This window comes from Phaeodactylum tricornutum, chromosome 1 (genome assembly GCF_000150955.2).
Source record: "Phaeodactylum tricornutum CCAP 1055/1 chromosome 1, whole genome shotgun sequence".
Taxonomy (NCBI): domain Eukaryota; phylum Bacillariophyta; class Bacillariophyceae; order Surirellales; family Neidiaceae; genus Phaeodactylum; species Phaeodactylum tricornutum.
This window is the reverse complement of record NC_011669.1, coordinates 872183-887821: the sequence shown is the minus strand read 5'-3', so window position 1 is coordinate 887821 and position 15639 is coordinate 872183. Positions and strand designations below refer to the sequence as shown.

At 46.0% G+C, this 15639-nt stretch overlaps 7 protein-coding genes across 7 annotated transcripts; 2 read left to right on the top strand and 5 right to left on the bottom strand.

The window, feature by feature from the left end:
• Positions 1-74: 74 nt before the first annotated feature.
• Positions 75-734, bottom strand: PHATRDRAFT_9011 (predicted protein; the record flags this gene model as incomplete). The annotated part of the gene is made up of 2 exons (XM_002176640.1): positions 75-398; positions 474-734. Coding segments are annotated over 2 exons (585 nt in total), but the record flags the coding sequence as incomplete, so codon positions are not given.
• An 847-nt stretch (positions 735-1581) lies between these two features.
• PHATRDRAFT_8940 (predicted protein) lies at positions 1582-1920 on the top strand (the record flags this gene model as incomplete). Its single annotated transcript, XM_002177146.1, has 1 exon — positions 1582-1920. A coding segment is annotated over one exon (339 nt), but the record flags the coding sequence as incomplete, so codon positions are not given.
• Positions 1921-3883: 1963 nt separating this feature from the next.
• Positions 3884-4498, bottom strand: PHATRDRAFT_6258 (predicted protein; the record flags this gene model as incomplete). Its single annotated transcript, XM_002176639.1, has 1 exon — positions 3884-4498. A coding segment is annotated over one exon (615 nt), but the record flags the coding sequence as incomplete, so codon positions are not given.
• A 2945-nt stretch (positions 4499-7443) lies between these two features.
• Positions 7444-8298, bottom strand: PHATRDRAFT_31768 (predicted protein; the record flags this gene model as incomplete). Its single annotated transcript, XM_002176638.1, has 1 exon — positions 7444-8298. The coding sequence occupies one exon, from the start codon at positions 8296-8298 to the stop codon at positions 7444-7446; it is 855 nt and encodes a 284-aa protein (XP_002176674.1).
• A 2051-nt stretch (positions 8299-10349) lies between these two features.
• Positions 10350-11022, bottom strand: PHATRDRAFT_6927 (predicted protein; the record flags this gene model as incomplete). The annotated part of the gene is made up of 2 exons (XM_002176637.1): positions 10350-10794; positions 10979-11022. Coding segments are annotated over 2 exons (489 nt in total), but the record flags the coding sequence as incomplete, so codon positions are not given.
• A 970-nt stretch (positions 11023-11992) lies between these two features.
• PHATRDRAFT_42714 (predicted protein) lies at positions 11993-13937 on the bottom strand (the record flags this gene model as incomplete). Its single annotated transcript, XM_002176636.1, has 2 exons — positions 11993-12648; positions 12742-13937. 2 exons carry the CDS (start codon positions 13935-13937, stop codon positions 12102-12104), a joined length of 1743 nt encoding a protein of 580 aa, XP_002176672.1. The 3' UTR covers positions 11993-12101.
• A 990-nt stretch (positions 13938-14927) lies between these two features.
• PHATRDRAFT_8686 (predicted protein) lies at positions 14928-15278 on the top strand (the record flags this gene model as incomplete). Its single annotated transcript, XM_002177145.1, has 1 exon — positions 14928-15278. A coding segment is annotated over one exon (351 nt), but the record flags the coding sequence as incomplete, so codon positions are not given.
• Positions 15279-15639: the final 361 nt, after the last annotated feature.

The following is a 15639-nucleotide window of genomic DNA, read 5'->3' as shown; positions in this document are numbered from 1 at the left end:
CGGCACTCGGTAGAATACGATGATGGCGATACCAAAGATTATGTTCTAATGAGAAAAACTATAGAGTGGGAAGTTTAAGAATCACGATCTCCGTCGTCTTCTATTAGGCCGGCTTTCGTAATAACAATTTTCTCAGACGGCTTTCCGGAATAGCTGCCAAACTCTTCGATTTTTTTCACAACATCCCAACCATCTACCACCGTTCCAAAAACTACATGCCGTCCGTCTAAATGGGGCGTTCGTTTGGTCGTAATAAAAAATTGTGACCCGTTGGTGTTGCGCCCTGCATTTGCCATGCTTAGGATACCGGGTCCAACGTGTTTGAGCTGAAAATTCTCGTCCGCGAAGCGACCGTCGTATTCCGTACCATAAATGGAGCGTCCACCTGTGCCATCATGCTGAAAGAGATGCTTTAAGACTCCATCCAATCTTTACAAGTAGATTCATTGTAAAGGAGGCCAGCCTATACGTACCATCGTGAAGTCTCCAGCCTGTATCATGAAATTTGGAATGATCCGATGAAAGGTCGAGCCTTCGTAGGCGAGTCGTAGATTTCCCATAGTTTCCGTTCCTCTACAGAGAGTCTCGAAATTTTTCACTGTTTGAGGTACAACGTTCCCGTGCAGGCCCATGACCACCCGACCAGCCGGCTTCCCGCCAATGGAGACATCGAAGAATGCTCTAGATGTGATATCTGACTGAGGTTTGGCTGGTTCTGTGGTTTTCGTTGCGCCAACTCCCTCGTACCTCCACGATGGATCGTTGAAATAGTTTCCGACAACATAAAAGGTTGTTCCGACCGCAGCAACGGTAGCCACTTGCCATAGCAAGGATGACGAGGAGGCTTTCGGGGATGGGTTGGGCGGCGAAGGAGATGAAGGAACTTCTTTCGTCGATGACAGTAGCCTCTGCGGCATTCTGGCTCGGGGAGAAAGCCTCAGACTTTTCAGTCCAAGTGTGTGAAGGGCCGACATGGTAACAACTCAAAATGTAGCCGACGGTGAGCAGAAACTGCTGGATTGTGGCATGTTGGTTAGAGACCCAGTCCGTCTGTTGCCGCTTCTCTCGATCATTCGCGATTTTATATACTGTTGTTCCTCGTAACATCATGAAATCCATTGAGCGTCGCGAGCACCCGGATATATGCCTACTCACTGACAGATTTTCATATTTCACCAGGCTTTTTCGTTGTGAACATGCAGTACTGGACTCCGTTTCCCAGTACTTGCGATCATGATTAGGCGTCAAGAAACAATCAATAATGTAAATTGACACGAAATCTCACAGGAACATTTCGGTTCTCACGTAAAAACTATCCCGTACATGATGAGGCTTTCGATCCTCCTTTGGGCTTCTGTAGGCTGGTCTGTCCATTGCTTTGTACCGCTTTCTCGTACATCGTGCGGATCGGTCGAAGGATTATCCAAGGCGTCCTCTGACGAGGACTCTTCGTATCATGAATTAGCTCGCCGCTCTTTCCTGGCTACTGCCACATCTGTTTTGATGTTTCCTTGTTCTGCATTCGGCCTCTCCAAAGATTTGAAGGAAGAATATCGTCAGGGCACAGCCGTCTTATCGGGAATGGATTCTGACGCTCCAGTCCCCCGGGAAGCCTACCGCAAGCTCGATTCCGGCGTCGTTTACGCGGACATCCGTCAGGGAAGTGGTGCTGAAGTCAAACAAGGTTCGAAGGTCAACTTGCAGTGGATCTTACGCAAGTCGAACGGCTACTTTGTGGATTCATCTGAACGCAACCAGTCTGTGCCCTTCATATTTACAGTAGGCGATGGCAACGCGATTGCGGGTGTCGACGAGGGTTTACGGGGAATGAAAGAAGGAGGCGTACGGCGTCTTCTTATCCCGCCTAGTCTAGCGTACGTCGAGGGGTTGGAGGATGGCAAGCCAGGTCCTTTGCCCAATGGATATGGCCCACGCCAACAAATGCGGCGTGTCCAAGGAGTTCGAAAAGACGTTCCTGGTGAATATCTCTATCTTGAAGTACAAGCTACGCGTGTGCGCTAAGATCCTGCTATTAGACAAAGGATGGAGTGTATGTAAAAGTACTTGTCTGTGTGCTGCCACCGTGTCGTAAAAACCAAATAAAAAGATATGGGTCGGCTGTGCTACGAAATATCCTTCACTTTCTAGTTGATGGTATTGGATGCACATTATTGGCAGCCAATGCACGTACATCTCAGAGACTGCGACTGACTGTGAGACCGTATGAATGTATCCCACCCTTAGATTCCATAAGCTGTCAACGTCAGCTACTCGCAATCATAAGTTTCGATAGCGCCAATTCATACAACCTCATAGACTAAGCGGAAAGATGCTACACACGTAGCTAGCAGTGTCGATCAGGAGGATGAGCGTCTCCGCTTGTTGAAGACAACATAGTACCATAGCTTGAAGCAAATAGATATAGTCCGATCTGCACTGACTGGCTATGACAGAGAGCGCGCCGGGAATTCTTTTCGCTCGCGTTCACTGCAGAAAGGATCGGCGCAAGAATTTAAAAAAGATAGATTTACTGTGTCGCGTTGAAATATAAACCGTTATTTTTCAAATCTCTGTCGAGATTGTAATCACTTACTGTTAGTTAAATGTAACCTGAAAATATGACGTCTCATGACACAGTTTTGAAAAAGACTGGCTTACATTATTAATGCCACAAAGTCGAATGCGTCGAATCTTCAAGCACATTCGTCACAAATTTGTGACCCGCCAAAGACCTTGTTACGGAGTACTACCAAAGCACAACCGTGAGACAGATTGCTGTTAGGACAAGTGAGTGGTAAACAAAAAAAAAGGTGGGCATTGAGACAAACAACCTACAATACACCTAAGAGACTTAGGGACTGTAAAACTCAACTGATTGACAATGCTCCCCTTGGGTTCGACAGCGGATACAAGGACCTATGTGCAGAATGCAATTTAGATCAATGAACTTATAAAACAATGAGTGGGTGATTCATTCTACAAACAAGTCAATCTGTTGTTCAGGCCAGTGAACAATCCCACAAAAATGCCATCCAATCTGCAATCTTCCACAGCTGCCATAAGCTCAATAGGCAACCTTTCTTTCACATGCACATATACTTTCGGAACCATAAGTTCCTTGCACAATACCTATGGTGAGATGAGGATCTTGTTCAATACCACCATGTGGCTTGTGGTACCCCTTTTGTTACCACAATTGTATCTCCTACGTTCCACTTGTATTGCACTTTACCTTGATCTTGTTAACTGACAAGTAAAAGGAATCACATGCAACTCCAGAAACATAGCAATTGCATAAACGCTTCCTTTATTATGAGTCCACCTGGCCACAAAATAAGGCTGACAACATTTCTGTGTGTGCCTCCTTAACTCCATGTATATAGTTTTGATTCACATTTGCAATATCCATGTAAGGTGAAAAAAATCATGACCATGCATTAGCGGGACAACTACTGTACCGTAAAGATTCTCTGGGGTCCAGCTTAGGCATATCAACCTGTTGGCTATACACCGTGTGCTGGAACCTGCTTTGGTGGACAACAGCATATATCCTTTTGCAAATAAGAACCACGCATTGGTTATTAAGACCTTGGACAAATGCCATCTTTTTGAATCCCGTTCCACGGAATAGCGCGATTGTTTTACACACTCTTGAAATTAACCATCACACAATGAGTTTATTGCTTGTAGTGGGTGAGTATACTATGGAGGATTTTTTTGCAACTGTACAAGAATGCATGAGTGCAAGACCCTCTTGATTTGAATTAAATTCTTCATTGTGGTCAATTGAAGCTTTATAGTGGACTTAACGAATAGTAAGCGTATATGTCTCGCGATAGGTCATTCCATCTTTTTTTCGATCTCCAATTGCCTGGGCAAACTTGGGGTAGATCCGTTTGTAGAGTGGCAGACAGATAGTATCGTGCTGCTTAACCGGTGCGTTAAACAAGCACTTCATTGTTCCATGCTCTCCAACGCTTTCCACAATGTTGCCTTGTAATCCATGCTTTGTGTACAGACCAGCAGGCTTGAACCACTTCACATCTTCCGGATTGCCAAACATATACTTAACCGTTGCATGGCGTTTGTGAACACGAACAGGGTATCCCGTCAGAATGATGCGCTTTACAACAATACGGTCGGCATCCGCACCAATAATTGACCCGGTAGCTACCAATTGACGACTACCCGCCTTCGTAGTCTCACGGAATACCAGCACTGGGCATGGAGTGTACGTAACCGGGCCAAAAATACTGGCGGCAAAAAACGCACCGCCTTGCGGCAGAAATCTTTCATACTTGTGTTTGTCACAGTTCAAATTATTTTGACTGAACACAGGGCGAGCCTGCCATGTCCGCCATCCGCAGCGAAAAGTCAATAGATCCTTGCTTTTAATAGGCTCGTCTTCCGTTTGTTCGTGCTTTGTTGGTTGACTCAACCCAATATGTAGGACAGAAGCTTTATTTTCATGTGGCAGCAAGGAAATTGCAACCAAGAGCGCAGTAGTCGAAATACTAGAAAGAAGCTTGGGATCGACACCTGCTAGGGTCAGCTGCACATACGATCCAGTGGGTATGCAACCATCCAAAAAATCTTCGGCGTCGCTATCTTCTACAGTCGCTATTGAATGCCCAAAAAACTTTCCTTTTGCAGCCTCGGCTGCCTGGATGACTTCCCTCATTTCGTTCATCACTGATCTTTGCGTTGCCTTGAAGCTTGCAAAGTGATAAATGGATGCGTAGCTATCCGGCAAATTTTCCTTGGGGTCCCAGTGCGACTTGCGAAAGTTCTTCAATGACCGGTATCGGGCAAATCGCTGTTGCGCCTTTTCGTTTTCCTCGACTTCCACCTCATCTGGAAATTGTTGGTAATCGGTTTGCTCCTTGCGTCTTTGCTCGGCAAGGACACGTCGTTCCTCAGCAAAACCTAGATCCGAATCCTCTACGTCCATCACATCTGAAGTGACCGACATGTCGGATCGAGAAGATTTTTTGTTGAGCTCATCTGCAAGCTCTCCGAAATCAGTCCCACTCTCAAAATCAGCCTTTTCAACCCCATCGAGCCAGGAGGATTGATAGTCTGTCCACCCTTCTGGCCGTGCGAAGTCCCCATTCGTATCGCTTTCTCCCTCTCCTAAACTTTCATGATCGTCAAATCCTATAAGGTTTTGCTCCCCATCCAAACAATCGGGATTGGCAAACATTTCAAGCGGTTCTTGAAGCTCGGGCTTTGATGCTATCGTTCCGCCATGAATTATTTCCATAGCATCGGTCTTTTGCCTTTGCAAAGGACTTGGAATTTTTGTAAGGGACTGGCACTTGAATGCTCCAAGACCAGGCACATGAACTAGCGAGTTCACGTCAAACGGAGCAATACCACGAACATAGCCCGTGATTTTCAACTCATTTGTCGCAGTGTCAAGGTTGTAACTGTCCGATAGTATATAGCCTCTAGGTGAATTTGCTACCCATTTCGCAGCAGAGCACGACATGCTACACAAGGTTCGCACGAGCGCATCGGCACCTTTTTCTTTCCTAATCTTCCTCGCATCGTCCGTATCTTCAAAGCTGATTTCCTCCGACCCTGTGAGATCAATCTCAAGAACTCTACCGTTATCTCTTCCAAATTCAGTTGCCGCAAACCGACCGACATATCTTTTAAGATCAAGACTACGCTTTATGCTGGATCGTCTGAAGCTTTTGACGCTTCTCACGGTCATCTGGTCATCCACTTCTAATGCTTCCTTTTCCGTCATCGCAAGAACAGACAATGGGGTAGGCAACCCTTGGGATTTTATCGCCGTCAACATGCGGTCGCCCCTCTCACTAATCAAGTGGCTCCAGTCCATACCATAAGTCGACCGGTTTGTAGATGACGATTGATCATCTTCACCGATGTTAATTTCCATTATTTTGTCGTCAACGCGTCCTCCATTCCCATCTATAACAAAGATAAGAGCATCACATACCCTGGCCATATCCAACGCAGCCAAGACTGCAGCATCATCTCCATCTCCATGATGCGCGAACGAAGAGCGGCATGTGAGCAGAGTCAAACCGCCAGACTTTTTATAGGTGTCGAATTTGCAAGTCACAGTGGCGTCAAAATTAGCGTGAAGATTCAGAGTTTTATCAGCACTTTCAAGTATAAACGATTTAACCTGATCTTCAATTTTGATGTTGTGTCCGAGGCTCAGGATTCCAACCACACGGGGAGGAGCAGGCAAGCCGTCCAGGCCTCTCTTCTTTCGCATTAGTTCCTCGCGACGAGCAGCACGCTTTTGTCCCGCATGATTCCGCCGGTCTGCCTTACTCTGCGAGATCATGGATGCCCCAGCGCTCTTGGCGCCCATCACTTTACCGCCAGCAAGGCGAGAAACGCTTCGCTTGGATGCTTTTGACCGTTTGTTCTTTTTATTTGTTTGTCGCAACCCACCGGCTCTGTGATGATGATCCGGCATTTTTTCTTAATTTCAGCTGACAAGAAAAAAAACGGCGCTGTAGTTCTTACTGTTATTTACTACAATAGGAGCCAAACGATCTCACCGTCCCAAAGAACAATTTTTACTTCTTTTCGGTTGAAATTGTGAAGATTGCATTGGAAACGGTTTACGTTACCCCATGTTTACTGTTAATGTAACACTCGAAATTCGTGGAGTCTAGAAATGGGTTATGAGACTCTTTGATTTCGAGCTCCCCAGTCGAATGAGTCGATTCTTCAAGCAAATTTGTCACAAATTTGTGACCCCACCAAAGACCATTTGGGAGGCATTGGTGGGTTGCGGTCTTTTTAGCCGTATGGACACTATGCAAACTATGCTAGTGTGCCAGGCATTCAATCTTGGATTCAATAGCGTCTGAAGACTCTTTTATCTGGCATCGGGGTGTTTGGTAGTCTTTTGAAGAGTACCAACTCTACACAAACTATACTAGAATGCCAGACATTCCAAGCCGGATCCAAAAGTCTTTTTACAGCTTTACAACACAAAAATAAATCATTTATAATATTGGAATTACAAAACTCGTAAAAGCTCCTTTCATCCCGAAAGGCCACTATTGTCCAATTGCCATCGTTGCATTTGCATTCATCACAACAATCCGTTGTGAAAAGAGAAAGGAAAGTTTGAGTCGATATTGATCACATCAACTTAGGAGCTTCCTCAATTCAGGTAAATACAAGGTAAACAGACAAGCCGTCAAAGTTTCCCACTTACCGACGAAAACGGAAAAGACTGTTAAGTAACTTCTCAGTCCAACCTACTTACACGAACACCGAGGCCCAGCTCCGACGAGACGTCCCAGCTTCTGTCCCCTCGGACTTCCCCCCTGCTGCAAAGAAAATTTCATGCTAACGAATTAGTTGACTGTGATTTGGTAAGGATAAACAAACCGGATGCGTGACGATTGTCCATAGCCATTTCATAGTAAAATCTAGCACAGTACATTAAATTATGAGATACTCATATCGCCTGAGTGTAATCCCAAGATCCTTCAGCACGTTGCCAACCTTGGGGCTTTTCTCTTCAATCATGTGACCCTGCTCCGTCAAACAAACGCTTTCGTAGAATTTCCGTAGTTTACCTTCAGCAATCTTGTTCATGATTTCAGGTGGTTTACCTGACCCCTCCATTTGCTTCAAAAGAATTTCTTTCTCTTTTTTCAGCACCTCCCCAGGAACGCGTTCAGGACTAAGATACTGCGGCCGTGCAGCGACAACATGCATGGCAAGTTTCTTGCCAGTTGTTAGTAAAATGTCTACTGTAACATCTTTTCCAGACAGCTCAACAATTGACGCGGCTGTTCCTGCGTCTGAACCGTCAACTCGATTGTGAATGTAGCCCACTAGGATCCCGTCCTCGCTCCTTAGCTTGACAGCATTGGTGACACTCAAATTCTCTCGGATCGCAACAATAGCCTCGTCCACAAAATCTTTAACCACCTTTCCGCCCAAGGTTGCTTGCAAAACTGTGTCGTTATCCAGATTCCCGTCTTCAGATGATTGAAAAATGGCATCCACAACGTTCAACATTAAGTCAACGAATTTGGTGCTGCGTCCGGCAAAATCTGTTTCCGACGCAATTTTTACAAGGGCCGCAGACTTGCCATCGTCTGAGACTTTCATGCTAACCAAGCCTTCCGTGGTCTCACGTCCCTGAACTTTCGTCGATGCCTTGGCGGCGCCATGTTCGCGCAGCCAATCCATTGCTGCGTCTAAATCATCCCCTGCTGCTTGCAGTGCCTTTTTGCATTCTACAATTGGCGCGCCGGACTGGACCCTTAGATCCTTAAGACTTTCCATTGAAAAGCTGGCAAATCTTCTGGGGACAGGTGCCACGCGTAGAAAGTCAGAATTTTGTGAAAGATTGGCAACGCGACCGCGGAGTGATAGTCTTGCGCTACATTGAACAAACGATCTGCATAACAATCTCATCGCAAAGGTGGTGCTACAGGAAACTATTTGCGCAAACGGTCCGAGTGCCGGAGATATTAAATTTTACTTCAATGTGATCGCAGCAGGTATGATAACCTTGTAGACTGGATGGATGGATATATGAGAGAGGTGGACTGCGGGCAACAGTGAAGATGTTATGGACTGGAACTGAGAGATTTGATGTACATATGGTATGCAAAGTTTGTGCGGTGGCAAAATTAAATTGCCAAAAGGTTATTGTGCTTATGTGGCACAGCACCGAACAATTCCCTTTGGAATTTACTGTTAGTTTACTTGACTGTGAACAAATTCGCGAAATGGGGGCTCACAGTCAGACTATGCTCACTGTCACAATCAATGCGCTAACGATGGGTAAACTGGAATACTAAGAAATCATTGGTCTTTCAAAAGACTGACATATCACGTATAGGTATTCTGCACAGTTTTGAAAATTCGTAAATGAGCTAGTATTCATGAAAGCATTTCCCATCACAAAATAGGTGCCGATGAGAGGATTTTACTGCTAGATTTAGCAACAAGAGAGTCCTCGCAGTCAAGCAGCCGACACGACTTAAGGTGTCGACCAAGATACAAGCTAAACCTTCCTGGTACGATAGCAAGTTACTTTGAGGTCAGAGCTATAGTGCAATCTGCCTACTTTCAAGTTCATGAGAACGAAGTTGTTCATCTTTGCTTGACTGTGAATTTGATCATGAACACTGACAGTTCGTCCAGCCTGATTTTAGGCTCTTGCCATAACTGTAAGCCGTCGTCTCCAGTCTTCACGTATATAAGGGAAAGAGTATAAAATTTGGATCGGATGCAGGAAATGCTGACTATAATTAAAAAGAATAAATGTAACATTTTGTTAAATTCCCGCAGTCTATTACTTTCATGAAACAAGGAACCGGACGTTGCTCCTCTTACAGCACAGGGGGTATGTAGGACTCGGTACTAAGTCCACCGCCCGACAACAATTCTCCTTCCAATTTCAGCAGCTTTGCTTTCTGATCTCTGCTCGCTTTTTTGCCCCTTTGGTTTTTGCTAGCAACTTGCTGCTTGAGTTTCGCATCTCCCGTTCTAACGTCATGAGGATGCCTTACTACCTTGCTAATGCAGTATAAGGCAAGGAAGCCCAAAATCGAGACGTATAAACCCGGCAATACGCGAGGCCAAAGCATTCCGCTGGAAGAAGCATCCAGTTTATCGGCACGATAGAAGAGAAACGTTGCGATGAGAGGCATGGTTCCTCCAAACACTGTAGAAGCAAGATTGTGACCTATAGCAACACCTGTGAACGACAAAGTAGGATCTGCCATCCAAAGCTCAACTTCCCAAGCCGCCATCGAGCCCTGCACTAACGAAAGACAGAGACCAAACGAAAGCTGGGCGAAAAGATATCCGAATCGACTTTCACTCTCAAACATACCGAACATTGTAGGGCATGCAACGATAATACCGGGAAGCCCAATGCGTATAAGGTCCATTCGATGAGGAAACGTGTCCGAAAGCTTTCCAGAAAGCAAAAGAAAGCAAATGTAGAATCCGACGACAACAAAATTCATGAGATCTGCATCTTTTTCCGTCAGAATTCCTCGTAAATGAGAAAGATAGACCGGCGTCCAAAGAAAAAGTGTGTAAAAGGAACTTGAAACAGCGCTGAGTACCCCTACCATACCAACTAATTGCCGTCTTCGGAAAGGAGAGCTGAAAAGGTCAACAACCGCTGGAGTTTCTTTTCTCTCAGTCTCTCGAACAACTCCTTCGTTTTCTTGCTGTTCCGAGCGCTCTGTCCAGAGCCTCGATTCTTCGGTATTCTTTACAATTTTGTACAGAACAGGGGCGAGAAGAAGAGAAAACAAAAACGGGCAGCGCCAACCCCAATCATTTACCTGATCGTCAGAAAGAACAGACCTTGTCAAAGTAGTAACTGCGGATGCTAATAGAAAGCCACCGACTGAACTTGCGTCGCAAACACTTCCGCGGAATCCACGCGTTCGAGGAGAGCTTTGTTCAATACTGATAACATAGCTGCCAGCAAGCTGTCCTCCGACACTCAGCCCTTGCATCATACGGAGAAGGACCAGTAGAACAGGCGCTGCTACACCCCAAGTGTCGTAGGTCGGAAGCAATCCCATCAAAATTGAAGGGATCGTGATAAGCAGAATGGAGAAAACTAGAGCATTCCTCCGGCCAACAAGGCGGTCGCCCATCTCACCAAATACGATGGCGCCCAAAGGGCGCATAAGAAAGGCAGCCAAGTAGACTCCAAATGAGTTTATTAGTTGGAGTTCGTCAGATGACGTTGGAAAAAAAGACTGCCCGATTTCTGGTGCCAATAAGCCATACACAGCAAAATCATACCTATTGTCGAGAACAAGAGGAAGATTCAGTCAAGGATCGGCATCAAAGAGAAGAACTTTCTCATACGCTGGAGTCAGCAAGTATCCATTTTTCTCGACATGCTTCAGTTCTGGAATTACTATCAAGCTTTTTGCGCATCACTCTCAGATGAAATTTTTGAACTTGGCACGGACTGAAGACTTACCATTCATATATATTCCCAGCAACACCGCTGAGAAGACCCCATATATTGTCATCTCCGTATTCGTTTTCTGAATTGGAATAGAACGAAATTTCTTCTTCTCGCATCCGTTTTTTGGCTTCCGCTGTCTTATCTTTGTTTCCGTGAAGGTGGGCCTCATCATCACGACGAAGTTGATCCATTCCATCGAGCATTGCCCGAGGCTGCCTCTGTGAAGGCTTATCACACATATCTAGGTCCGGCAACCTTGATGTATACTTCTAACTCAAAATATTCACCGGGCAACACTTTCCCTCGAAATCACAACTGCTGAGACTGTCGCGATGAATTCCAATTCTATTCTTTGCGTTGCATATGAGCTACCAGAACTTTACCGAATCAGACCCATGAATCGTCGATTTCGTGTAAACAAGACTAGTCAAGCAAACCACCTAACCTGTCAGAACAGCTCTTCACTGTCATGCGGATTTTTAGCTGTTGGTGCTGCTGCCAAGGTTTTGGAGTGATATGTATCGTAGATTTATTGCCATAAAGAGTACTTGCCACGAAAAAATGCAACGGGTGTACTGTACTATAATTGGGCTAGAGTTGGATACGTAACATACGACATCCTAAACCTAAGAGGGGTAGAGGAATATAGGGGAAAGCAAGGCGGCAGTTAAAAGTATGAAATTTCCGTCATATTCATAGTAAAATGAATTCGCAACGCAGGACAGTACATAGATTGGCAATGATCTAGTGAAACAATTTCGAAGACCCTCATGTTTCTTGTGAGTCTCTCGGCACAAATAAGTAACGGTGCCTGAATATTCCTCTAGCGAGCTATTTAAAATAGGCATAGTTGAACCCCTCCTCAAAATGCATTAATGGTTGTCTCTCGGCACAAATAAGTAACGGTGCCTGAATATTCCTCTAGCGAGCTATTTACAATAGGCACAGTTGAACCCCCTCATCAAAATGCAACAATGGTTGAAAGCGAAAAAGAACCTGATTGTCAGCTTAAGGGGAAACACAGATACTTTGACTAGTGCCCCTGAAGAGTTATGAGCTATCAGTAATATAAAGTCGTATAGATACCTTTCAAAATTGTTGACCGTCTAAGCGGACGCTGTAGAAGTGTCCTGAGTTACTTTGGATCGCTGGAGGTAGAAGCGGCAGACTTTCCTACATTTGGCCATCCGCTGCCTTCCGTTTCCATACTTGCCGCTTCGTTAGCGGGGTCAAAAAGGGAAGCAAAATCCATGTCCATATCGTCAAGATGCATCGCCCCTATGTCCATCAAATTCCAGTTTATGCTGTCGAGCTCTGATATATTTGCGGTCTGGGTCGGAGTCGCAGTGGCATGAGACAGTTGTGGCGGGGCTGCGAGGCCCTGCGCGATGCTGTGACCGTGGGTGGCCTGAGTCTTATTGACACTTTCCGCCACCATCCCTGCGGCTGCTAAGGCGCTGGCTTGCCGTTCCCTGTCTATCAGATCGGCTTGATACTGAGTTAGCTGCTCGGCAGTCAATTTCCCCAGTGACTTTCCTTGTGGAACTGAAGACGAAGACTGATGTTGGACACTATTATCTCCCATAAGGATCGATAGTCCTGTCTGCGCCATGTTAATCCCTGGATGGCCAGGTGGATTACTCCGAAAATCAGCTCGTCTGTGCTCACTGGGAGGGTTGAGGCTGAACGGAGGAGGCTCATTCGGGCTTGCGAGAGAAAAAACTGTGAGATTCAATCAACATTTCCCACATTTCAATCCATCAAATGTTACTTACTGTCCCATCACGGATGCAGATAGTATAGAGGGCGCACTCCGGCTGAGAGCATCGGGATCCAAAGCATATAGACTAGGGCTTTGATCGGGAGTCATAAGAGGTGACGACGTAACCGAGCTAGAACCACCTCGTCCGTTCGGTCTCAATTGAGGAGACGCTGATCCCTTTTGCTTGGTTCGCTTCATCTGTAGGCACAGATCGGGATCGTCTCGCCTGAACATGTCGTGACGATATGCACCGGCGTCGGGACCCTTTGTCATTCGTCGAAACCCGTATAAATTTAGTTGACGCTGAAACGAAGTAAGTTTGGTATGCCGAAAGTATCTGGGTAGAATATCCGCCACAAAACGGTCCGAGTCTCGTACCGAGAAGGAATCACCACTAGGGAGCCATGCAACAACGGATGAATCTTCTTTGCGCAGCATGTCCATTAGCTTACGCGGGAACGGATTCGAGCCCGAACTTCCCCCTCCACTGGGCGAGGCAGTTGCCGATAGGGCGGGGGAAGCTGCCATGGAGCTCGTTGACGAGGCCGTTCTTGTGATGCGTCGAGTCGCAACCCCTGAGTCTGGAAGATCGCTATGCCTGCGGGTCAGCATGGTGCTCCCATTGCCCGGTGGAAAATTCGATGACGTGGGGCTCGCTGCAACCAATCCTGCTGCTTCTCCAGTCGCTACTGGCATGAGAAACGTGCCGGCATTAATCGCAGGCGCTGCTAGAGGGTTTGTTCCTTCCATGGTTAGAGTCCCTGGTTGTGAGTCATGCTTGGCTATTTCAAAGTTGTCCTTTAAGGATAAACGATCGTTATGCACCTGAGCTGCACGAAAGCCAGCTAGATACATGGCTCTCAGTTGTGCTTGTTGGTCTCCTGTATCTGACGACGCAGTGGTAGAAGAGACTGCCTCGGGGAAATTGATGTGATTGTCTCCTGACACACCCATTGCGGGGTTTTGTGGCGATAGGCTGCCATCCAACGCTGGGTGGTTGAAGTTGCTAAAGTTAATTGTGTCTGATTTTGATCCTTGGTGTAATGGTAAAACAGTTGATGGTGGCTGTTGTATTGTAGTCACTGGCGTAGGAGGAGGGGCCACAGGCCCAGAGACACTGTGGACGTCAGCAGCAAGAGGCATCACGGTTGTTGAAGACGCCTCTTCGTTCTCATCCAAGTCAGCAGCGTCTGTCAGCGCCTTTTCCATGTTTCAAGGGATCTTGAATAAGATTGAGAAAGTCTTTGTATCTATAGGTTCTCGGAAACTCAGTGAAAAGTGCTGCTTCACGAATGGTACTATAATTTCCAAAGGACGTCGAAGACGTCCTCACTCTTGACAGTGAGCTACAGCGGGATCCGATTCGCGTGTTCGAGGCCAAGACTTCGATGCTTCACACAGTTCCTGATACACTATGAATGTAAAAGAGAAACAATCAACCCCGGCTTTTTTATTGCAAAACGAAGAAGAGGCGATGCGCTTCCAGTCACAGTGTAACGAATAGTGAATAGGTAGCTGCGAATGGGAAACGCGCTGTATTGCTGCTGTGACTGTAATCCAGTCTTTGTGAAATTTCCACGTATATTCTCGTATTGTTTCTACTACTACTACTAGAAATGACGGGGCCAACAACACCGTCTCTCTCTAGCTAGCGATGAGCCTCTCCTCATGAATAACTTTAGCGGCACCAATTTACAGAGTTTCCCTTAATCATACGCACAAAGTGCCACAATATGATTGAACGCATGACAGAACCCTCGTCTCGAAAAGCTCACGAACCTGATAGTAAATATCTCTTCTTGAGACGTCAAGCATCTGATTCTAACTCTATCTCTAAACGAAATCATTTTACCTCTCTTACTAAAAGACACCACCGCATCCACAGTTCCGTACGAAACATACCTGTTTGAGGGCTGCCTTCGTCTTTCGAACTCCTCTTATTCGAGGACCCTACGTTACTACCGTAGAGTGAGAATCGTTGTTTCTAATCCCAATTCTAAAAACCTATTGTCGACCATGGCTGATGAAGAAGCTGATCCTGCCCCCGCTCCCGTTGAGGAAGAAGAAGAAGCCGAGGTTGAAATAAGCGTCCAGGATGCTTTGAAGGAGGTATGTTGCACTAGAGTTGCATGGATGCCGTGTTCTGGTGCCGTGTCTATCCAAGGTTGATACTAACGACAATGCCGCTTCACAAAGGTTCTTCAAAAGGCTATGATCCATGGAGGGCTCAAGAAAGGTCTTCATGAGTGTGCGAAGGCCCTGGATCGCCGTTCGGCTCGTCTCTGTTGTCTCGCCAGAAACTGCGAGAACGAGGAGTACAAAAAGCTTATCAAGGCTCTTTGCGACGAAGGTGAAGTCCATGTTGTTATGGTTGAAGACGGTAAGGAACTGGGTGCATGGTGTGGTCTTGCAAAGCTTGATGAAGAGGGCACTGTGAAGAAGGCTGTCCGTACTTCCTGCGCCGTAGTGACTGATTTTGGGGAGGAGACCCGTGCTCTTTCCGTTTTGCTCGACTTTTTGAAGAAGCAGGCGGATGGTGCTGAGCTTTAAGTATTCAACGGCAGACTGATAAGAAAATTTTACTAGTCTATTTGTTTGATTCAACAAGCTACATTACTTAATTCTGATGCCTATGCTGTCCTGAGATTTTTGGTATTCGTAACTTATTGTTTGTGTATCGTCAGTAAAGAGTCTCGGTCTTCAGACTGTGTGCTACTTTGCTCAAAGACACATTCGAATATGCAATGCAAAATTGTATTAACTTTTTATAAAGCCTGTATGCAAATGACAGCGATGTATACCGGAATGTCTACCTTTACAGCGATCACAATAGAATTCATGTCGCAGCGTCAAGAGTGATACTTGCAACAGAGATAGTTGCGGACACAACTTCCCACACTTTACACTGTAT